The sequence below is a fragment of the Pezoporus flaviventris genome, unplaced genomic scaffold (assembly GCF_033815535.1).
Source record: "Pezoporus flaviventris isolate CSIRO_AGI_PZ_B2104156 unplaced genomic scaffold, CSIRO_AGI_Pfla_v1 ptg000029l, whole genome shotgun sequence".
In the NCBI taxonomy this organism is placed as follows: Eukaryota; Metazoa; Chordata; class Aves; order Psittaciformes; family Psittacidae; genus Pezoporus; species Pezoporus flaviventris.
This window is the reverse complement of record NW_026892577.1, coordinates 8,194,224-8,219,486: the sequence shown is the minus strand read 5'-3', so window position 1 is coordinate 8,219,486 and position 25,263 is coordinate 8,194,224. Positions and strand designations below refer to the sequence as shown.

Below are 25,263 nucleotides of genomic sequence, written 5' to 3'. Positions count from 1 at the left end.
TTAAATTCAGAACCTGAAGGGAAAATTCTTCATACATTTCCATGAACTCAGGTCAGTTTCTGAGCCACATATTCTGTTTATTTCAGCTTGGTCCATTTTTTACAGACAGAAACTGAATTTTCCTCCTGTTTTTGTAAACCTGATCTCAGGTAAAATGTCACAGTTTCTGGCAGAGTGAATTCAGCTTTATTCAACATGCAGAACTCAGCATACCACACTGAAACTAAACATAATTTTTCATGAGTTGCTCCAGGCAACATTTTGTCATTCATTTTTACAAAAGAATGTCTTTATTTTTCTGTGTCTCAGGTTTTGGTTGTTTTTTTTTTTTTTTAAAGAAAGTAGCAGCAAAAACAGAGTTATAAAAATATCCCACAGTTTCTCTTTCAAATATTCATCTGTCAAGAGTAACTCTGCTTTAAATCACATTCAATATGAGGAGTCAGGTTTCATGCTGATAAGCTAAATGATAATGTTTTGCAGCTTGCAAGGAACCATGTTGTCATTCTTTCAATCATATCACAGATAAACACTGATGATTTAGCAACAGAAGACTGCATGCTGCTGGCTTCAGACTGTACTTGGTTTGGTCCCTAACCAAAAAGTCTATTATGTTACAAGAAACCCTCATAAGATATTTATGATGTACTTCCAATCAACAGCAGCACAATGGCATGCTCACTTACGTCATGATGAGAGTTTCCTCTCCAGGTTCCCCTAAAACTCCATCTACAAACAGTGGGAGGGATGTGAAACTGTACTTGCTCCAAGATCTCCCTTCATCAAAACTTAACCTAGTGGAGAAAGCAGAATTAATGTCGTCTTTTCTTATTCTCCTTCTACTTTACTTGAGGAGACTCTCTAGTCTACTACAGCTGCTACGGAGAAGTGGAAAGCAGGTTCTATTCTTGGATACTTCATTTGTAGTCCTTTAAAAAACTATGGCTTTGGGAAGCATCATAAATCAAAGCACTGATGCTTTTAGGGCAAAATGTAGCCTAGGGCTGGTATTTTTGATTTTTTTTTTTTAATAAACCAAGTGATTTTGAGCATCTTATTTTTGGGTCCCCAACATAAGACATTTTAAGGAGGTTAGATTACTGGAGCACAAGATCTTTGCCTCTTTTGGCCAGCAGTCTTCCTGGTGGTAGGTCTAAGTGAACGCCTAGAAGTACTCATCACTTCTTAAGATTTGGGTCTGTGTGTTTCAGATATTGATATGACACCAACTGTAGCAGAAGTAATTAATGCCTAAAAGCACAAACTGTATTTACTTACCGCAGTAACTCAAGAGTGCTAACTAGTGGGGACACTTTAGTGTTTTTGCCTATATAGCCCTGAATCTATTCAATGAAATTCTGGCTCTTAAGTGCTGCCTGCCACATAGAAGACAACTTTATCAATAATTTTGAAAATAATGAGTTCTTTGGTAACTTAAAAAGAGACAAAGACATAATCCAGGTACATATAACATAATCAAACTCAATAAGCCAAGCTGTGGTAAACCAGGGAAGTTGTAGATTTACATTGATAATATCTCAGATCTGGGTGAGTTGAAATTGGAATTGCTGGGATTTCTTAGCTTTGTCTGCTTTTACTAGTATCTTAACTGATATCTTCTACATTGTAGCTACAGAAACTCTGAATACAGTCTAACTGCCTACTTCCTGGCACCTGAAAAGAGGTACAGCAGACATTCAGCACACATGGAGTCATTACCAGAGATGTCTGATAGGCAGAGATGTGTGTTTCATGGCAACCAGCACTCCACCTTGATCCAGATACAGAACACTGTGCTCTTCCTCAAAGATCTGGGGAAAAAAAAAACATATATTTGAACCTGTTTTCCTTAGTGTCAAGAAAATGTCATGGTTCTTGAAGTACAATCATGATGGAGGACAGGTAAATGATAAGAAAATTACAAAGCAGGACATTCTGTATCGAAACAGTTCCTGGGTTTTGTTTTTTATTGTTTGGTTCTTTTTTTCCCCCTCTCTGCTTCAGAGAAAGTTAGAAAAATGAATTTTTGAAAGGATCAACAATTCCCTTTCTTTCAGTGACAGATTTATGTTTGAAGAACCTCATCTGTTTACACATATCTGGCCTTATCTCACATAAGTGATGTAGATGGAAAAATGAGGGCTGGACAAACATTAAAATAATGAGATTTTTGGCATATCAAACATTTAAAAAGATCTGGTCCTCCTGTGTCTTTTCTGAACTGACTTTCTGCAAACATCTGCTCTAGTTCATATAGCAGCATTTGTCTGAGAAAGTCACTTTCTTTTCATGATTTGATACCCCATCCAGAAAATATAAATCACAGAACTTCCTGTTCTAAGGATAAACACATTAAAGAGCAGCAATGCTTTTTTAACAGGTGTTATTCCACTGAATATTAGGAATTTGATTTAACTTCATCATCCAGTCTTTTTCCACAATTAACAGAGAGAGATGTAGCTTCAGAAAAAGAGGAACTGAATTTCGTCTTTTTCTCCATTAGCTTAAAGCAAGGCAACATAATCTGTTTATATGGACACTGAACTTTGGACAACTCAATTTAGGTGGCCCACCTAAAGTGAGCTGTCCAAAGAAACATAGAGTGGGGGAAGGTAGACCAGGGTAACTGCTGATCTTACAAAAGTATGATAATGGACAAAGAGAAAAATGGTTTGATAGGTACAAGGGATGTACAGCTGTAAAAGGAAACACATTCTCTCCCCTTAGTATTCATATTTTAACTAATTCTTTTAGCTAGAGGGTTAAACTGAAGTCAAATTCTGAGAAGAATTATAAAAATACTTTTCAGTTATATGAAGTCTAACAACATATCCAGTCTTTTTCCTTTGAGTACCTTTCTACCTCTCAGAAGGGAAGTTTACCCTTTTGCAAAGTTTTACAAAAAGCTACTCTGAACCAAAAGAAACAAAAATTAGGAAAAAAAAATTTAAAAAAAAAGAAGTAAAAATTAGTTTGAACCTACTTTGATGACAATTTCCTACGCTTATGATTTAAATCTGTGATTCTGTGTCATTTACCTGTCTCCAAGTGTTCCCAGCATCAGAAGAAACAAACATGCTGATGTCCTTGTCTGATAGTTCAGTGCCTATATTACCTGTAAGATGAATATTGATTAGTAATGCTACACTCTAAGAAACACTAAAATTAGCAGTCCAGGGGAGTAAATATATGTATTTACCTTTTGCAGTTACAGCACTTCTACTTTGGGGAAGTGAAAGAGGGGGGGAATGAAGAGAAGGAAAGGGAAAGACTTTCATCTTGAAGAAAAAGTATATATGTAAAAGATCCATTTGGTAGGCTGCCTTCCTTCCCAGTACCTGTGGTGTGACACCCCAAGAGCCACTCAAAACCCCCCACACCCATCACAAACACAAGATTTTGTCAGTGTTTGCACATTATACCAGGCAATCTTTAAACATTTCATACCTGATGCTACAATAATACTGGGGGCAGTGTCTCGGCTGGCAATGTTTCCTGAGGTATAGGGATTCTCTGAGACCTTCAGGTGAAGATGAAGGGAGCAATAGGGCTATGGAGAAAGGGGAAATAAAAGTAAAAAGCAGACACAACATGAAATGCATGCCCATATTTCTACAGGCTTAGAAATATAGTGTCTTTTTGTATTACTTCCTAATTACTGCATTCACCTCTAGAAAGATAAAACCATTGTCCTGGTTCTGTTGCAAGAGCTTTGTTACCATTTTCTGATGCAGCCCATTCCCACTGGGAAATCGATTCACCAGGCTGAAACTCTATCACAAGGACAAGATCTTTGAGGCCAAACCAACAAGGGAGGCAACATGGCTTGTGAGGGCAGGCAATGGTAATGACTACCTAGCTCTCCAGGTGGCTAGCTCTCTTGAGAAGCAAGCAAGGCTGCAGATATGATCAAGTGACTCTCAGAGCAGCAGTGCTCAAGCACACAACAAAAAGCAATATAACCCTATCGGTATGGTGTTGAGTGACCATTAATTAGCCATAAGAAACAACTTAAAGTGGACAGTGTCATACCATTTCCTGACTATTTTTGACTTATGACTTCTGCACTGCACTAAGAAAAAATACCAGGACTAGAAAGTGTTAGTTTAAAAGCTGTTTGAAACAATGCTTCATTGCCCCATCGGGATGTGACCTTTGAGATTTCAAAACAAATACATCCATGGAAACCTCACCTGTTATTGATTTTGTATGTCAAATACTAGATAACAAGACTGGTATAGAATAAATGAGCTGAGCAAGAAGGTAAGACAGACAGGCAGATTTCCAAAATTTTCATTACAATTCCCTCCAGATTTGTAATGTGATGATTTCTGAAAATTTCTGATAATTTTTGCCTTCTCTTGGGTTTTACTTTCAGCATTTTTTTCTTATAAACCTCACGAAAAGCTTTTAATGATATATGCTAACGGAAGGGAGGTGGAAAAATACCGACAAAGAACCTGAAACAAACTGACCCAGACGAGGGGGACATCAGACAGGAACACAAACACAGCAAAGCCCATGCTTCACCTTGCACACCTCTCCCAGATGACCAGAAGAGGCTATGCAGAATGACCCACATGCTCCATGCAGGCAGGTCTTTTTAATACCAGCTGCCTAAAGGCTAGGTCTGCAGCCCCTGAAGTTTTGTGGGTTTCCTCTGTAGGAGACCAAGCCCCAGAGATCACTGGAGGAAGACCACTTATCCATCCTATGTCAAAGTAGGTGTCTATGAATCTGAAATGAAAATCCCCCAGTGGAGAATGGCAGGACTTTTTTTTTTTCTGGCAAAGACAAATGAGGGTGGTGAAGAGGGATGAAGTTCTCACTTATGTGAGACAGGAAAAGGGGACACAGTTTGTGCAGAAGGGAATACAGCCTGCCAAGTGGAATGTACTGAGCAGCCTAACTCTAGCTGACAGTCTTGTGAGGGCAGCCGCTAGAGCAGCCCGGGGGCGCAGGGAGGGAGTGGGATCCAAATCGAGCTGACATGCATGCAAAAAGTGGAAAAGTATTTGCAAGAGCATGAATTCTTCCCTTTTACATTTTAATACATTGTGAAAAGACTAAATACAGAACATATTTTTAAAGCTAAGAACATATTTTTAAAGCTAACATATTCCAAGTCCAGTTCAGCATTTTGAAGACAGTAGCTAATGGCAGCAACTCAGCCAATTCCCCACTCTGACAGAGATTAGACCTTGCTCAACCCAAATCTTTGTGCTACCAGAAGTTTTCTTTCAAATTTGTCTCATTTTGCAGACATAGTACACAGAAATGGAATACATATCCCAAGCATTAAGAGCCAGGTCACCTGTATTTTTAGTGGTATGACTTCTTATCGGTTGGAATGCAGTTTATAGTCTCTAGTGTCAAGTGGGTATGGTGTAAAAATAAACCACTCTAGCCAAACACCTAAAGCTACTGCCCATGGCATCTTGTATCGTTACTGTGGAAGTATTCTTACCGCCATCCCTGATGTACACCTTCTTCATCTGTGTCCTTAAATGGCTCATCAACAAATAGTTTTCCAGACTGGTTTGTACTCCTCCTTTAGCTCCCACAGCTTAACTAATATACAGATATCTCAGCTTTGTTTTTTAGTATTTCCATGAATTGTCTTTATTCCCTTTGCTATTACCAACAGGCTACTGAAATAGTTATCATCAGAATCACCAATTTTGGGTTTCCCTGTCATTGTTCAGCACCCAGCTGTGCTAGCTGATGCACAGACACCAAAGGAAAGGCAACCACTGCCATGGAGCATTTAAAACCTAGGTAGAAGGTAAAGCATGAATGACATAGCTCATTGCTCTGCTCACTGGCATAGTTCTTACAATCATGCTGGTTTCATTACTTGCTTTCTAGCGTTTTCAGGCCAGCACTTTTATGCTCCCCTCTCTGGAGGCTCATCAGTCCTCAGTAAAACTCCTCATAAACACCCACTTCTTTGCTGCTCTGCAAAGCACACCTGAACTGTCTCCAGTGGTGAGACATGCACAAAAGGGCTATTAGTGACTGTACCTGATCAGGAGTGGCGCAAAGCATTAGAACACAAGAATGATGCTAGACACCATTCCCAAACCTAAGGGTAGTCACAGTATTGTCTCACCTGCAATAGCAGGGAGCAATGATGAGAGATAAACACTTCCAGGACAGATATTCAAAACACCTCACTTAGATGCTTAAATTATTATACAGCAGATGGCATAAATGCCCCCCTCCTTATGAGAAATGGGTCTTTGTCCTGAAATCCTTGTAATGCAAATAGACAAGAATAACAAAATGTGGGAAGGAATAAACAGATGCCTGGAGAAGGGAGACACACAGAAAATAAGTGACTTGCCCAAGGTTCGCATAGGAGATTTGAGACAGCCTAAAAACTGAATCAAGATTCTCCTGAGATTCAGCCCTGTGTTTTAACCACAAGACCACCCCTGAAAGCTAATTGATTCCATCTCCTAGAGAGATGCCCATAACTTTTAAGATAGAGCTATTCCTCAGATAACCACATCACAATACAAGTATCAAAGAAAACTATCATCTTTGGTGTATAATACATTGGCAGCTGTTTTATGATGATTAAGTTTATTCAGCTTAGAAAATATATAAACAAGAAAAATAAAACCTTGGGATTATGTAGAATTTCATTTTCCCCTCTAATCTCATTATTCATAGCCATCTCACAAAAAATGCAAAGAAATTCTTTGAGTTGCTTTGAAAAAAGCACCTCGAGCGTACTGTCAGTAGAGGGAAGGTTCCGTCTGGCTTGCCTTGTGTTTCAACCAGATTCTCTCTTAACCTCTTTAGCTGCCAACTTAGCTGCTATGTACTTATTTCTGCATTAACTCTCCCTTACTTTAGGTTTAAAGACCAGATGCACAGAGGACACAGCATTACACTAGCAGGCTGGGGACCATCCTGTCACTTTGGCATATCCCATTCTGCCAACAAGCTGGAACATATGTCACTGCTGGGTCCCAAGCTATTGCTAGAGACAATTATGCTGAAAGCCAGCAGTGTGTGAGAGCATTAGTTTCTGCCATGGAGTAAGGCTGGGAGCTAAGCTAGATGTACAATGGATTATTAAGAGTTCACTTAGCTATGCCATAAGGAACAGCAATAAGTAGTAGATAAAGGAGCTGAGGTAAAGAGGTAAAACTTCTGGTGATGCAGGGGTAGACAGTGTGACTAAAGAGGTGAACGAACTTTGTGAACCGTTTAAATACTATATCTGTGTCACATGGACAAGAAACAGAACTGCTCCAGAGCAGGTGACAATTCCTCAGCAGAACACTCTTATGGATCCCTGACTTATTTCCAGGACTTATTTCCTGACATCTATTTCCAGTGTTTTTGTTTAAAAAATAGCCCTACCACTCCCAACTTCCATGTTCTCTATCATTTCTTGAATTCTCACATTCCATATTATGCCTTCATATTCCCCCACTATTGGGTGAGAAAGCCAAATCAGATTTTTAGTTAGCTTGGCACTCCTTTGCAGGGCTGTTATTTTACTTTGTGGTTTTGATGTATTTTCTGTACCTGTATCTTCCCTTTCTCTTGCCAGCAGACTGCCTGTTCCTGTAAAAGACCTAACAAGTCAGTTTAGTTCCGATTTATGTATTTGCTTTCTTGCAAAGCTGTAAGGTGGCCACTGGAGACCCTGTATGCTCAGCTGATGATCCCTGCTCTATTAACATTCCACTAGTTTGTGACAACCTAAGCAGCAAGGAATGCTTAGACAGGCTCAGATCATGAAAGAGGCCTCTTGCCTGTTTTACCTGATGTTAAGGGAACAGGAAAAATAAACGGGGCTATACATTCCTCTGGCCTTATCACAGGGAAGGGCTAAGTTCCTTTACACTCTCCTTCTGGAAGGGCAAAAGCTGAGCTACACATTTTAAGTCCACTGACAATTTTTGCCTTACCACCTTGAAATCATGGACCCATTTCTACAGATCCCCAAGGACCTGTGACGCCCACCCCAGCCTAAGTCACTGAACATTTAAGAAGCGGTCACTTTCCCATGCAGACAGGATGGCAAGTCTACATTGGGCTTGCACAAGTGGAACAATTCTCAGAGCAAGTACATGGTTGCACAGGGTGCAACATAAAAACAAACCAGTGTTTAAATAGTGGTTGTGCACAGTGGAACTACAAGGATATAAAAAGAATACACAGAGAACCAAGAGCTTCTCTGTGTCAGTTCTCACTGTGTCCCTACAAATGCCCACACTGCTGCCACTGATCATGACTCCTTGCCTGGGTTGTTCAAGTTTACCATCCTTAAGGAAATGCCAGCTCATCCAGGCATATCTAATTTGAAATGAAATGAATTGTGTTCTTAGGTGCCCAAGAGTATAGTAGCAGATACAGTATGGATAGGAAGGCTTAACGGAGCTGTAATGCCCTCTGTCCATAAGAGCCATCCAGTCCTGGTTTATACGCAGTCATACAACCACTTCCACTACACCATGGATAACTACAGTGAGAACATACCTTGTCCATAACATATGCAGTACCTGCAAATGGCTGGTCCATAAGGACCCCACAGAACAGTACCTTTGGCTCATTTCTAACTACAATGGCTAGTCATAGCTCTCTTGATCAGTGCACAACAATACAAAGAAAGACCATTTCTCAGAACTCAAACTTCAAATACATGGAAAAAGAATAAAGTTTACTTTATTTTACCTGCTTGAACGGTTTTTATTTCTTCTGCCCTGCCAGCTCCTTAAAATATTACACTATCATAATATATAACAAAAATCTTGGGTTTCTGACAAAATCGGTCATAGTTTGACAAAGTCAAGGTGTGGGGTTTAAATATGTTCCCTTGAGTCAAACTTGATCACAGCCTATTTGAAACACAACAGCTTCTACACATAGGCCTTTCCAAAACAATTCAGTTGTTTTGTGTGTGCAAAGTTTTCTGAATGTCATCTTTTTGGTTTTCAACCCTCAGATTTAATTTTAAAAAGCTCTTACAATTTTTAAAGACTTGTCAGAAGAAAACAAACCCAAACAAATTTAGTCATGTTCTGAAATAACTCTTTTGTTTGACCTGCAGTCCTGCCTATTAATTTTTTCATACTGGACAGAAAATGAAAGGCTTGCATCTTGGCTCAATCAAAAATCAATTACTTGCACAGCCTTCAAATATCAAGTTATTTATTCGTTGCTCTTACAATAATGCATGGGGTTGTTAAGAGATTAATGTAGCATTCATCTACTCGCCACAATGCACAAAACATAATGCTGATTCAGATTCTAACAAGCTTGCAGCCTCAACATGAGAAACATTTTTTGGGGGTTTGGTTTGTTGGTTCTTATTTTTTTTTTCTCTGATGGAGAACAACATGTGGGTACAGGACTGCAGGAGGAAGAGCAGTCTCAATAGTGCCCCTGATTCTGCCTGGAATCATATTAGAATTTGTGTAACATAAAAGCTATCGAGAATCCCAAAGTCTTGGGTTCTTGCTATTATTCCACTAATGCGTACAGATTATATCAGCTGAAAAACATGTCAAGATCAATCTAAACTTTCTAATTTGACAGACATCTCCAATTCTATTCACACTGCTTATATTTCATTTTCACTCCTGGAAACTGTTAGCATATAATGATGATTAAAGACTCGTCTATATGTGGATCTATATTAATAAGTACAGATACAGATACCATATACACCCAACGCTCACTTCTGAGCTCTGAGAAAATGATAAATATTAATATTGCCAACAGAGTGGCCTGAAAGAAATCAGAGCTCTTCTTTCGTTTGAGCCTGCCTCAAGCTATTAGGACCTTGAAAGTTCCTGAGCTACAATAGCTCACTCCTCCCATCTAGTGTCCGGAGAATCAACTGCGCAGAAACAGCATCCAGCTTTACCTGCTGTTTAAGCGGAGACCATCCCTTGGGCAGCAGGAAGCTGACCTACGGTGCTTCCAGAAATTTAATAGAATTCAGCTAAATTACAATGCCAGCTCTTGCAATACCACCTGGCAGAGCAAACCTGATGCAATGCACTTTTAAGATGCCGTATTTGCACACTGCTGCCCTCTCCTTCTTGCGTTACTTTGTTGAAAAGGATTGTTCTGGGATGTTGCCACCACCCAAGTTCCCCCCTCAGTACTTACCAGGAGACAGTGAACAGGGTTTCCTCTCAGATCAGTGTTTGGAGCCTGCAACAAACTCCAGTCTCTCCCTTTATTGTAGGTGATGAAAGTTTTCACTTGGTTGTCAATCTTCTTGTTAGCCAAGAACATCCCCTTTATCCCTGCTACCTAGGAAAAATTGACATGGCTGAAAAATACATCAAGCCTTTGCAGGTTCTGTGCACGTCTCTTTTGCCCTGTCAAACCCAACAGGGACCTGATGGCTGTGTCAGTGTGGTGGATATCAGGGCAAGAATTGCCAAGGAACATCAAAGGAAGGCAAACTGAGGTGCTAGGGACAAGATAACACTATCACAGGTGGAAAGTTCACAGATGGAAAAGAAAACTTATATTTCAGAATCAGCATGGGAACATGGTAAGGTGTCGATAGAATTATCTGTAAAGTGACAATCTCTCAACTGTCTGGGCATCCTTTCCCCTGAAAGATACAATATGCACAGGGCAACTATTTGTCTCTTGCACTGCCACAGGAGGAAACAGAAGCAATTTTGGCCTTGCGAAGAAATGCAACACATACATAAACTTGCAGTTCAGTGCTACTGTTCTCATACAGCCTGCTTAAGATATTTCATCTAAGGATCCCAGTGTATTTCTTAATTGTCGGCGTTTCAATGGGATAACTAGGGGCACAGAAGTATTTTTATTACTGCTTCATATTTTGAGGAAACCAAAGCACTGGTGACTCAAGCAAGGCCACCCAGAATGATAGTGATAGAGCTAGCAATGAGATTTATTTTTCCTGGTGTTTTACCCAACAGCTTTAATCCACAGACCTGCAGGAGGATTTTTTAAAGATGTGATGCTAACAGACTAACATTGGAACCAAGCCCAGAAGTGTCATAGTGGGGAGAAAAAAAAAGTCAACCTCATACCACAACTCACACTGCAGAATGTTCCCTTCTTCTCAGCACACTAAAAATCAATAGCCCAATAGCTACTGCAGCTTGTGAATGAATTTGTTGGGCTGTCATTCTGAGATCTGAGTGCTGCAACAAAAAGGGAAGCAAAATTGGGAGAAGGAGGGGGGAAACAAGAATTTTTTTTGTTTCCAACAAGTCTGTTCAGTCATCCACCTAGAACTAGTGCACAGAATTATTCATCTTTTTATCTATATACATTCTTACTTAGATGGCGTTACACAGCAAATGGTTACACAGCAAATTTGGAGCTTGTTCCAGCTCAGCTAATATAATTATGTGTCTGGATCTGGATGCTACAGCTCCCGGTGAATAGGACCTTATTGCTCTTCAAGTCACAAGCTGTGGGACTACCAGTGTACAGTGCATTAGTACAGTACACTGGTGTACTCATTCTGAATAGCAGTTTCCTGCTTGAGCAATGGCACTGAATTTCATTTGAAGTTATTTAAAGTCTTAGACATGACTTGTTATAAAGGGCAGTAGTCTTTAAATTAAGCAGTTAACTAATTTATTGTCATTAGTAGCATAAAAAGATAATATTTTCAATTTCTTAGCTGGATTTGTCCCACCCAACCAAGTATTCAGGATTTGCTGTAGTCGAAAGGCACCTTAAAATGATGAGGACACTTTGTCTTCAAGTGATACTGCATGGTAAGACAGGGCTGGAAAAATAACATAGTTCTGCCTTTACAACCAGAGGCCAGAGCCTATAGCTCCATTTGTACTTTGTTTTGCTGTTGTCCTGAAATAGTTGTATTATATAGTCCCTGTGAAATGCTGGCCATAAATGATTAAAGAGCATTTTATATATCAGGTGATAAATGTGTTGTGAAATCCTGTGAATCTTTCTTTTTATGATTCCAGTCAAGGGCTGAGACTCAGATTCCTTTCTCAAGAAAGAAAAGTGTAAGTTACACTGTCAGTCTTGGACAGCTTTATCTTAAAAAAGAGACCGCACACACTACATGTGTTTGTGTGCCCTCAGGTGGAGGAGATATTCCTATTGCATATACACAACCGTGATGCACACAATGATCTGTTTATCCTCGCTGTTTGAACAATCACAAGAAAGGAAGACTCATGAAAGTAAGTACCTGACCACCAGTGGTCAGAAAGAAAAATACGTTGTCAGCTTCCACAGAGGCACTGTAGACAGTCCTCACCACCCCGAATCCAATGTGTGTGGATACAAATGCTGTTGACATTTTTAGAAAGATTCATGCAAGACACTCAAGGACACAACTCAAGACACATTCTTCATTCTCCATCATCAACTTCGTACGTCAAACATATAATTCTTATCCAAGAGGTATACTGCTAAAAAAATAAGTCCTAGAGTGATAGGCTTATATATCATAGCTATAGACACATCTTCTCACAGTCTGTTATCACTTCAGGCATGGATTCCCATAGGCAGGATTGTCTTGTGGCAGACCAGTTCAAATACAGAGCCAAGAAGAGCCATAGCACATCTCTGGAGAGGTGCAGGAACTAGAAAAGGCACTCAGACCCAATGGCCAGTGATTTCTCACTCTTCCCATTCTCTAGGAGGTCATTTTTAGGACAGCCCTTTTGTGACTACAGACCCACTTAATGCTGAGTCTAGTGTGCTACTCATGAAATATTACTGCAAAGAGGTGGAGAGAAGAGCTATTCTCATACCCTGCTCTGTCCAACATGCAGAGGGAGAATAGCGGTCTCCCCATCCTCTACAAGGTCCAGCAGCAGAAGAGCTCACACACTGACATAGCAACTTCTGAGTGAAAGGCTCCTGAAAACTTACAAGGAGAAAATGATGAAGCACCATGAAAGAGTCTCTATTTTCTTTTCATGTCCAGTGCAATTCCCTGAGCAGCATTGATCAGATTTCTTTTCACAGAATCACAGAATGCTTGAGGTTGGGAGGAACCACCAGAGGTCACCTACTCCAACCTCCCTGCTCAAGCAGAGTCACCTAGAGCACATTATTCAGAATTGTGTCCAGATAGCTCTTAACTACCTCCACAATCTCTCTGGACAACCTATTCCAGTGCTCAGTCACCCTCACAGCAAAGAAGTCTTTCCTCGTGTTCAGGTAGAACTTCCTGTGTTTTTAGTTTCTTCCCATTGTCTCTCATCCTGTTGCCTGGTACCACCAAGAAGAATCTAGCCCCATCTTCTTGTAGCATATTTCTGCATACTCTGACAACATCCCTATATTCATGCCAACTAGTCTGTCTGTGCTTCCACCTCCTGTATATCTCCCGCTTGCGCTTGAGTTTTGACAGGAGTTCCTAGTTTATTCATGCAGGTCTCCTGGTCCCTTTGCTCGATTTCTTGCCCATGGAGATGCACCATTCTTGAGCCTGGACAAGAGAGCCTTGAATATTAACCAGCTCTCTTGGACTCCTCTTCCCTGTAGGGCTTGTTCCCATGAGATTCTTCCAAGAAATTCCCTAAAGAGGCTAAAGTTAGCTCTCCTGAAGTCCAGGGTTGCGATCTTACTTATAGCCCTGCTTCTTCCTAACATGAACCTCAACTCCGTGATCTTATGGTTATTGTAGCCCAGGCTGTCCTCAACTTTCACATCACCAACCAGTCTTTCCTTGTTTGTTAGTATATGTTCCAGCAGCACACCTCTCCTTGTTGGGTTCTCCATCACCTGTCTCAGAAGGTAACATCAATGTCTTCCAGGAACCTCCTGGACAGTTTGCTCCTCCAGCAGATGTTAGGGTGGTTTAAGTTCCCCATGAGAACCAGAGGCTGTAATTGTGGGCCTACTTCCAGCTGTTTGTAAAAGGCTCTCTTCTCCAGGCTGAACAGCCCCAATTTTATCAGCCTTTTTTTCTCTGGTGTCTCCTCAATCTTCCTGTTCTAAATATACCCCTGTCACCATGGAAGGACTAATTTTTTAATCTCTCAATTTTGTTTTAATTTATCTATATTTTTTTTCTTTCATCTTCATCTCCATTTACTCCTAGAGCATTCATCATTTGCAGCAACACTACTTGGAGAATCACACTGGCTGGCTTTCTCTTCCCTTCTAGCTAGAACATCAAATTTAAAGGAAGGCTTGTGCCAGGTTCAGTATCAGCCAATATCTTTCTACCTATATAATCAGCAGATATGATGCTAGAAGTCCGATGCCATCGATTTCAATCCAGGTTACTGTGTTCTGTCAGCTTAATAAAACAAAACAAAGGTGGTAATTCCCCCCCCCCCTCCCCAGGATGCAGGACACCGTTATATAATGCAGTAAAACTGTTTCTCAAGCTGACAGTAATAAGAGCCAACAGTTTTTCCACAGGCTGCCAGTGCTGCAGAAAGATTAATAGTAAAAAGCTCCTGAAATGCCAGTGCCCATCCTCCTACAGTTCATCTGCATTTATGTATAACACTTGGGCTCTCTGAACAATTCAAGGTGTTTCCAAGTAAAGGACATCTGAAAGCAAAACTATACAGCAGAGCTAATATTCAGATGGTGATGGGGAAATGATTTATTTTCAAAGGAACTCAGTCCTGGTTCATGGCCCTTTTCATGGTCAGAAAATCTGTGGAGGAGACCTCAAAAGAGAAGCTGACCCTCCAAAGAGCAGCTGAGGATTGAGTTTCTACTTAGCTGAGTGCCATCTCCAGAAATAAAACAGGCAGCAGAGCAAGAGAAGTACAAGGACACATTAAAACTCTTAGGATCAGCTGTCATAAAAACAATGTATATTGTCCTTCTTACAGGTGAGCTCAGGAAATATGTACTTGCTCAGCAAAAGGCACAGGGGTAAAATGGACATCAAAATGGGGTAGGACAGATTCCATGCTCATGGGATAGCCCAAGAGGGTGTATCTAAAAACCACTTCAGTTCCCAGAATAGTCCAAGCTGAGGAAAGTGATAGAGTCAACTGAAAACTGCTGTCTCTCTTTACTTCTAAACCAAGAGATTAGGCTGTCAGAAGTGCCACAAAAATTGGACAATGAATCTATTCAGAGTGTTGGGAGCTTTCAGAGCCATACGCTGGACCAATGTGGGTCAGCAGGATTTTGGCTAAGAAAATTAAAGAGCTCCTCTTAGGCACTGAATGAACTATTCCACTACATCTTCTGATACAATACATATTCCATTGCATGACAGATCCATGAGCTCTTCCTCACCTGGGGATCTATAGGAGAGTACAGCAGTTAATCTGTTCATAACATTAGGCTGGGCCTAAACCGAACACCTGTGTAAAATCTGGCCTTGAAACTCAGCTGATAGCACTGTGGCCTAAAGTAAAAGGAGGGTAAAACTATGTATTTAGTCGCTTTTTGGCTCTGCTGTTCACATGCATGTTACAAGAGTGATGTGCATGAAGGAAATGGTACTGTCATCACATGAGCTCCTGAAATAGGAATGAGACGTTTGGAGTCATGACATACCTCATAGAGGTCAATCATCACATTCCCCTCCAGCCCTTGACTACTCTTGACATTTTCCAAGGCCAGGGTGAAGTACACCCCTCGGGTGTCTGAGATATACAGATTGTATGTGTCGTTCTGGTTCCACTCTTGTACAGCTGCAAACACCTGATTCTCATCTGTGCTGATAACATGCATGTCCTGGGGAAAGAAAAAGAGAGGAAGGTTACTAGAAGGAGCTCTGTCCTGTCATTTCCAAGGGCACGAAAGTAATTGTGGAGGAGCAAGGGATATATTTAGGCTAGTTTAATCAGAAACTGTAGACAACACTCCTGTAAGCAGATAATTCCATCCCGGAATACTTTACACCAGCTCTCTTCTGCCAGTTTTCAAAGCGGTAATTAATGAAGAGGTGTTAACAGAACATTTACATTGGCAGTAAAAGTGTTACAAAGCAGCACTCCCCCACCAACACTTTCATTTTAATGCTTTGTTGGGGGGTGGTGATGATGTTGTTTATTTGTTGGTCATTTTGGTGGGTTTTCCGGCATCTGAGTGATTCCACTTGTGGCTATGGAATCACAGATGTTAAAATATATTTTGTTTTGTTTGGGGTTTTGTTTGGTTTGGTTTTGTTGGGTTTTTTAATTAGAAAAAACAGCATCTGAAACATATGCTTCTTGTCTAGCATTCAGAAACCAAGCATGCTTGGGAACTGATACAAGGAAGATCTAATGGGTCAATGTCTGCAGCCAGTGCTGCTGTTACTTCTTATTTCTAATGACGGTATTGACTGGAAGCCACTGCGCTAAATACACCACACACCGCAAATACCCCAAACCCCCAAGAAAGGTAACAGAAAGACAACCCGAATCCTTGCGAGATGTAGAGAGCAGATTTTTCATTAGATCACTAGTGTGAGTAAGGTTTTGTTTTACTCTGTTTGATCTGTGTGCTCCGGCAGGCAGGAAGCGATGAAAAGATTGTATAATTAAGGAAAACCCAGAAACTATGAAACCCAACTCCCACTTTCAATGTCTGAAGAAATTACTATCCAGTAGGAAAGGCCATTAAGAGAGATTTTTATAATGAAATTCCTAGGTTCTATCTGCCTAGCATAGGCATTCTGAGTTCTTTGGTGCCACAAAAATCTGTGGAGGTTGGAAACTAAATGCAGTGGTTTTTGCACTAGGTGATTCCCAGAAGATTCAGCTATTCTATCTGGTTTGGGCAGATATCCCAGAGTTATTCTGCTTCCATGAATCTTAGCCAGAGCTTTCTATATGCAAAACTGGGAACTTTATCAGAAAATATGCTCTTTGGAATCTGATGCTACTTCTTCCGTCTGTCAATAATAGCCTTGGCAATTGACTTTCTGGTGGTTTTGTAGGAGAAATTAACTTCAGATGGACCCTTGCAACAAAAAGATGAAAAATAATATAATGAAGAAATCTGATCTATAAATTTGAAAGTGAAGTTAAGATTCAGAACAGTTGTTTGCTCATCCAGATCCACACCTGAGTATGCAGTGGATGAATATTCACTTGATTTACTTGTTTCTTTGCGCTGAAATAAAATATGTCCCAGAAGATGGTCTGGTTTTATGGAGGAACAGATTGGCTTAAATCCTGAGGCATCATGAAAGGCAATATAAGTCCCACTGCCTCCTACTAATTGTGATTCTAAATAGATATCCTCTCTTAGTTCCAGCTGTGCTAGTAGAAGTTAGTGCCACAGCTGTTTGTCAGCAGCTCCTTATTTCAGACTGTCACCCTGTATCATGTAGATCTACCCTCATGGTAGATCTACATGAGTAGGTGTTCCCAGTGTGCTTCAGGCAACATTGGATAGCGCAGCTCTAATCTCAAGTTTAAACTTCTGAATATGTCGATAAACACATGGGCAGCCCTCTCTATTTAAACATAGATAGAGATTATATGTAAAATTTACTTTGTCTGGTGAATGTACAGTTTCATTAACTTACCATTTTAATAAATAGTTTTGTAATAACTAGGGGAGAGAGGTAAAAGATATTTTGATCAACACCAGGGAAAACTAAAAGCAATTACATGAATGCTTAAGCAAATAAGTTAATTTATTCACTAGATGCTTCCTGAGTTTGATCACATCATGCTGTAAGATTCAAGTCTAAAGAAGATCCTGGTAAGGCTGAAGGAATTTAAGCCTGGAGAAGCAGAGATTGAGACAGAATTAGCGTATATTTTATTATATATTACATAGCATATATATTATTAGTGCAGAAAAAAAAAAGACAGTATTCCAACTGTTTGTGTTTGGGGATCAATTAACTTTTCTTCTTAATATGGCCTTGTTCAATAGATGCAGTAAACATGCAAAGCTTTAACAAGAAGGGATCAATATATGGGCATCAAAGAGATCTTTGACCAACATCAGGAATTTTCTGGTTTCCACATTGGAAAAATGAAAATTAATGTGCATATCACATTCACTACTATTTTTTTTTTTTTTTCAGGGTGAGGGTTGTTTTTTTAGGGGGAAGGAATAATAATTAAAAAAATCCCTTGATATGGAGCAAGAGCTTCACTGCATCTTCCACTACTACAAGAAATGTACGTTTCACCTCCCTGCAGAAAGGGAAGAGGACAGGAATGTGAAGCAAGCCACATTTCTCAGTCATCAACTTCGGGGCTCCCCTTGCATTTGCCTTATGAGAGGCCGAGTTTTTCTCTCTCTTTTCCAATAGATAGTGGAAATACATTCATATGGTATTCTACTACCTGTCCCTCTTGCCTTTCCAAAGACAAAAGTAAGAGTCCAAATCTACGCATGGGTTTGATCAGGTGCCTACTCAAATGACTAAAGGCTTTCTGAATTAATAAACATGCTTCAATTGCTCTTTTTGAAATTGTTCAAGGAACTTTCCTTCCTGGCAAGTTAAATAGCAGGAATGTGTAATGCCTGTATTATCCTGTCAATTACTGGGACTGTCAGCTCTTTTTAAGGTCTGTATTTAAGGATTTTCTTGTGGTTATTGCTTCTTTCATCAGGATGTGCATCCTCAGATTGAAAGAAGGTGATAAATTTAAAACAGAGGTATCACACACAGCCATTCCATCAGTATTCAGCCCAGCACGAGTTAAGGACAGGTCTTTTTTAAAAGAGAAATTGGTTGGTTTGCTTCAGTATTTACAGATGTCTGCACAATACATTGGTCTAAAATGGAATGAATATATCCTGTGTGTATATCTAAGGGGATTATCATGAGTGACATACCAGGGTCTGTGACAGAGCCCACACTGTGGTGCTGTGGTACAGAATAGGTAGCACCAACCCACAGATCAATATCACTGCAGAAATTAACAGGCCTCAAGAATGACCATTTACAGAGTTAACCAATATAGACATATGTAGGGAACTTCTTGTATAGGACAGAGTTTCAAGTTCATTTAGGCTTCTAATCAAACTGGCTACCAGGCTATCAATACCAACAAGAATATTTTAGTTTTGATTTGCTGTAGGCTATTCCTGCCTGAGCAGCAGTATCACCTGCCAAAGCTGCCTGCCTTCACACCCCTTTATCTTAGGAAGAGTAACATGGAGAGACAAAAAGCTTGATATTTCCATCTCCAATTTCAGAAGTCGCTTAGTACTGTTTACCATATTTGGCCCCTCTCTCTTAGCTGAAGAAGATAAAAGAGAATTTAAGCATAAGAGAAACTCTATGTTTCAATTCCTCGAATAGTATAATGCTTTGTGCATTTTTAATAAAAGCGTCTATCTTGCTTTGATAGCATCCTTCTAGACAGCCACAGCTCCACTGTAGCTTCTTCCAAGCCAAATGTAGCTCTTCAGTCTTTGAAGATATCCTGAGATTGTGACAAAGCATCTTATCTCCTTATATACCTGCCTTTTTCTTTGAGTCAAATAGCATCATTGTACTGCTCCGATTTCTATTCTCTGAGAATACACTGCAATTTAATTGCAGTGTATTTTCCCTGCCTCTCCAGAGATCTATTTGGGAAGGTGACCATTTGGAAAAGCCTGGGCTAAAGCAGGTAACAAGTTCAAAGCAAGCAGCTTCTCTACAGGTGGTTTGAATCACCTGTAAATGACAATTTTGATGTGGGTGTTAGAATAATCATGCTAAAAATGCAACTCCTTTGCTAAGGGCTATTTCAAATAACAATTATTTAAATCTGATCTGAGTAATTTCTTCCTGCTTGGGCAGGAAGTTTCAAACCAACCGATCTTTAAATGAGAATGAAGATTTTCGGGGCAGATCACAGATCGCCTGTGTCAGAGCCAAGAAGACCCATCCCTTCTAGTAGTGTCCTCAATGTCCTGTAAACTAGGTTTTCAGGTGATGTAAACAGAAGCAAAGGGTACAATAGCAAAGTAAGCAAGGTAGAGTAATGAAGGTCAGTGTTTCAGCTGCAGTGTGCTTATATGAAGGTCACCCAGCCAATCTACTATAAACAGATCAGTTGGTTTGAGGAATCAAAGCCTGCTATGATATTAGCCGAATTATCCCTTTGAATATTTCCACCTACAAAATCTGATACACTTTCAACTACTAGGAACAGGCTGACCGTGCACTTTCTCCTCTTCCTTTTGACATTCTTTGCTTACCTTCTGGGAATGCATTTGTCTCCAGATAGATGTTAGACCTCAAACAGAATCCAAAAGATCTTTTGCTACCTTTGAGCTTAAATTTCATTGAAGCCAGACTATATCAAGAATGAAAAGGCCTAAAAAAAACCCCCTCTGCCTTTGTTAGCAGTTAGGAGTGTTAGAAGCCCAGCTGCAAAATGATGATTTCTTCAAAATGGAGCTAACATTTCAGATAGGTCTTTAAAAAAATTCAGCTCTAGAAGGCAGCAATAGCCTTTCAAGCTCCAATGCTAATTCACCATTGTTCTTAATGAGGGAAGATATGGAGCAGACACACAAAGACATCTCTTTGCTTGGTTCCCATTAAAATCTGCTAATGAGGCAGAGCACAAAAAGCAACCCACAGGGTAGGGACAGAAGAAGGGAATTTTAAGACCAAAAAAAAAGGTGAAAAAGAAAAGAGCATCCCATCTAAAACTTAATTAACTAACCATAAAGAAATGGTAATTAACATGGGTTGTGGTATCCATCTACATTTCATGCTCATGTCCTTGACTAACCATAGAGCTGACTTTGTTTCCAGTCCTTTCTTGCTTGCAAATGTTCTGTTAAAGAAGAATTTTTTCACTCATTACATGTCATCTTGTAGTTACTGGTGTTGGATTCAAGAATTTCTGTACAGTCAAAGTAACTGTAGGTTCATATGGGCATTTCAGCAACAACTTACCTTGGGCAAGGAGTACTTTGGCAGCCTCATCTGTGTAAATGCATTCCTCCTATAAGAAACGTAATAATGCGGTCTCCCTCCTGATGTCAGCTATGAGAGAAGCAGGCATGTTATTATCAGGATTTTATAAAATATTTTTTTCTTATCAGGGAAAATATCAAGCTAAGAAATACCACTGCGCTGGTGGCAATGGCTTAAAACTGCCGCGCTATTACAGTAGATGAATAAACATTGATCCAACTGACAGTGGCTGAAAAAGAAAGCAAGAGAAAACCTATTATCTGCAAAGGGAGACAAAGGCCAGAATTTCAGGTACAAGACTGAAGAAAGGGAAGTCCTGGCTTCACTTGGACCATTATGTCATCTGCTGATACCATAGCTCTCTTCTGCTTTACCACAATACAGTCTCTGCTGTCTGCAGAGCTGCTGTATAGGCTATTGGTTAGATTAGCAGATTTGCAGACATGAAGATTGATTTCTATTTCTGCCTCCAGCTTTGGTTCCTGTGTGGCCCCACACAAGCCATCAGATGTATCTGTTACAAGATCAGCTAAGCATTCACAGCTCAGTTGATTCAGTATTTCTGAGAATCTGGCCATTTATTTAAGTCTTTAAATACTGATGACAAGACCTTGAAAATGCTGGGTTGGAGCAGTGTGAGGTTTCATTTCCTATCATCACATATTAAAGGGGTGTGAAATCGAAAGAAAAAAAGTCATCAATGTTATCTGGCTTTAAGGGCTGCTGAGGTATAATCAATGTTTGTAAAGTACTTTGAAATCTTTGGATGAAAGATACTGAAGAACAAATATTCCTATATCTGTATGTATATATTTGCTTTAATTGCCTGATATCTGGGCTTATCAAGACTTTTCTTTAGTAGTAAGTGTTTTAAAATGCACTGCAGTAGTTTAAAATGCAAGACAGACAGAGGCTGGGTTCATACCAGATGAAGTAAAATAATAACTATTTCTTATTTTAAATCTCTTCAACTTTTTATTTTTTTATTATTTTTTTTTTAAGGGAATTGGGCAAAAGTTAGGGGGAGGAAGTCCAGAAGCATTGTTTACGAGAGTGTGAATTTATAAATAAAATACGGTGTAGTGGGAGAAATAAACTCACATTCCCCTATTCTCATGCTTTTCAGCCTACTAATTCGCATTCCAAATAAGAATGCAGCCTTACTGCAGAAAAGCTAGATAGAGATCAAGGAAGGTAGAGAAGGCCTGGGGAGGATGCTCAGGGTGTTCATCTATTTTTCCAAGCTTTTACAGTCTGGTAGATTTAGGACTATTCATCATCTGCAGAACAGTGCCGGGATAAGGCAAAGCCCAACATCAGCCACAGAATGTTATTTAGCTGTTCCTTGCCAGTCAGATACATCCTGATAAATATGTAACCACCTGAAGAATCCCATTTTAAATTACCTGCCAGTGAATTCACTGTCTATTTTGAACAAAGCATAGGTTGTTTCCAGGGATTACAGTATACTTATTTCATACCTGTAAGTATCAACTATTAATGATTGGCAAGTACTGTCTCTTTGACCTGTTATATTTAAGAATCTTAAGATATCTAAGGATTAAAATGGGAGCTTTCAAAATCCAAATATTACATGATACCCTCTCAAACTGCATTATGAACATGAATGTATAAAGTTCTGCAAAGTCCCACTGGGCATTAAGGGGAACATCATAAAAGGCTGCCTCTCCTCATATGCTCCTTCATCCTTGCACCATGCAGCTAGCACAAAGGTGGAAGAAAGCTGAAAACTGACAGCACTGGGAACGCTATACAGCAGTTTATATAGAGAGAAAGAAAAATGCATCAAAATACAAGGGCTATACAGAAAGGCAGACAATCTCCCCAGTATTAACTTTAGATGAGGCAAAGGGGTTGATTCTTTACAGTGTGTAACATTAGGTCAGAACATAGAAGACTAACAATCTTGAAGAGCACAAAATCAAGTGATGAAGTAATGAATCAATTCACATATGAAGAGAAATTATGCAGTTCAAGACACAAACACACAGTGATTCTGAAATGAGAGAGCATGGATGAACAGTGATGCGTGCCCCTGTTTTTCTCACCACAGAAACATCTCTTTTATGCTTCCGACACGCTAGGCACAAAAGCTGTTCTGAAATGTATGTCCCCCAGATTTATTAGTGAATGATTTAGACTAGAGTTTATGACTGAGTTCATTAACTTAAAGTAATTAGCAATCAACTCACCCAATTTAAAATATCAGTCCTCTCTCTTCCCTCCACTCCCAAGCATAGCAGAATATAAACTGTCTGGAAAACCTGTTCAGTCCCAATGATTTCCAGTTCACCTCTATGTTCCCTGCAATGCTGTTGTTATTTTTGTCCTCTTCAACTGCTATTAAATGGACAATGGTGGCAGCCTAATGAAACTCACAGTAGTTATGTATTCATAAGGTCCCACCTGGAACACCATTTGGATGAGCACATCTCATCTTCAGCCTTTTCACTGTAATCACAAGTGAGGCATAACAATAAAGCCTGATTACTCCTTCTTTGATTCTTCCTCTGACTCCCTCCCTCCTTTTCTACTTCACTCTCATGCTTAAAAACGTTCTGGTCTATTCCCTTTAAAAACAGATGACTGACACATCAAGCTGGGAGGTTAGAGCAGTAACCATAGACTGCTGACAGCATTGTAGGGAGTGGCACAGAGCACTCCAGTACATAGGGTGGACGCTCCAGGCAGGAACTCTATGACCCTAGAGTGACAAGTTACTGGAGGTAAAAGGAAGGCTATTAGCACTGTAATGAACTTCTTAAGTTCACTCAGTGCCTTTATTATTTGGATCCAGTGCTGTCTGATTACTTGGGAGCTAACACACAAGCACACATATGCAAAGGAACGGAAGAGAAAAGAATATAATATAGAATAATAGAATACAAAATAGCATAAATAAGAGGGTGTTCTCCACCTGAACAAAGACATAATCATCCTGGACAATCAGGGAGTTATGGTCAATATAGCCGGGAAATGGTTTGCCGTGAGTGGCTTCACTGCAGTTCTGCATCTTGCAGGTGATGTACTGGGCATCTGCAAGGAAAAGAACAAAACCAAGACACATGAGATCCTGAGCACAGACTCTTCCGACTGTCACAAACCTAACAGCTGAGGCAACCCAAGTCCTTTGACTCACAAAGGAACAGTGGATCTGAAGATGTGAGTCTATTCTGCAGGAGAGATGCTCTCTGTACTGAACCTCTACGGTTTCTCTGTCATCGCCGCGGGGTAGGATTTTCTGTAGAGCATGACGGCTTCTCCATGGTCACATCCTGAGTTTATTCAGAACATGGCCAAGGTCTGGAGCATACACAGGTATGCTGAAACCTGTCCCATAGTGTCACCACTGACAAACCCTTCCATGGCATGCTTCTGTATTCCCTACAGCACTTAGACTCTGCAGAGGTCACCTTGGAAAGTAATTCAGACCACCTCCAGTTCAGAGGTTTTACCTAGTTCCCCCTTGACAGTGTGGGTAGGTGCACTCTGGCAACTCGGGCAATCATTCCACACTCTCTTGAAACTAGAAGCCTTAGCAGTTTCAATCAATCATATGTTTCAAAGTAAATGGCCTAAATGCAGCCCTAAAGCCATCTCATCCACTGTCACTGTATGAGATGCCCTCATCTCCTATTCTGAAGGCCCGCAGGGTGCTCATGTCATTATCCGTCACCTGAAGAAAAACCAGTTCTAATTTCTTCATGGTGTTAGTTTATCCTAGAATCCAGAACCAGATTCTCAGTATTAAATCTGGGCTCTTTCAGATCAATTAAGAAGTTGCACTTTGCTTAATAACAAAGCCGATTTACAGGAAGACGGATTCTGGCATTTTAGCATTTAGCATGTATAGGACAGAAACACTACATGGTATTCAATGTTAGAACTACTTCTGATCTTTTTTCTTGGAGATGCACAGCCCCTTTTTTATATAATTACCACCTTCTGATCAGAGAAGCAGCATTTTACACTGAAATAGAAATGGCTGGATTTTTACCATCTCATATTTAATTTTGGTTTTAATTAAAATCTATCATTTGACATTCCTTTCCTTCTAAGGGCTGTTGACTTCTGCTTGAAACAGACATGCAGGGTAATGAACCATCAGGAAAGTTTGGTGAGGGATGATTTTCCCCCAGCATTTGCAGAGTTCTTGGAATATATAGCATGTTAAATATTATTAGTCATTGCAGTTTATAACATTTTATGCTTTTGCAGCTCACTGCAAAACATTAATTAATACACCCCGGACAGCGTGATCGAAATGCATTTTCCTTCAGAGGGACATGATTTTTCCCACATTAGCCACGAGAGGGCAGGGAACGACATAACTCTCAGCCTGCTCATTCCAGTGAGCACAGGAAAGTTCTCTTTCTAAGCTGTTCAGCCCTCTGTCTCTCTTCTCCCAGGAAGGAGGGTGACAAGGGGGCCAG

General features: G+C 40.1%; 1 protein-coding gene across 4 annotated transcripts in view; it reads right to left on the bottom strand.

Annotated features, from left to right (window-relative positions):
* The window catches only part of SORCS1 (sortilin related VPS10 domain containing receptor 1), a 294,481-nt gene that overhangs the window by 53,418 nt on the left and 215,800 nt on the right, over positions 1 to 25,263 (bottom strand). For all 4 annotated transcript variants that reach the window (XM_061458807.1, XM_061458811.1, XM_061458809.1 and 1 more), the window contains exons 7-14: positions 23,748 to 23,866; positions 20,789 to 20,878; positions 15,490 to 15,669; positions 10,141 to 10,287; positions 3,448 to 3,550; positions 3,039 to 3,115; positions 1,720 to 1,811; positions 687 to 794 (exon numbers count right to left, since the gene is read on the bottom strand). In XM_061458807.1, the coding sequence (XP_061314791.1) occupies positions 687 to 794; positions 1,720 to 1,811; positions 3,039 to 3,115; positions 3,448 to 3,550; positions 10,141 to 10,287; positions 15,490 to 15,669; positions 20,789 to 20,878; positions 23,748 to 23,866 (916 nt within the window). The remainder of the gene's footprint in view (positions 1 to 686; positions 795 to 1,719; positions 1,812 to 3,038; positions 3,116 to 3,447; positions 3,551 to 10,140; positions 10,288 to 15,489; positions 15,670 to 20,788; positions 20,879 to 23,747; positions 23,867 to 25,263) is intronic.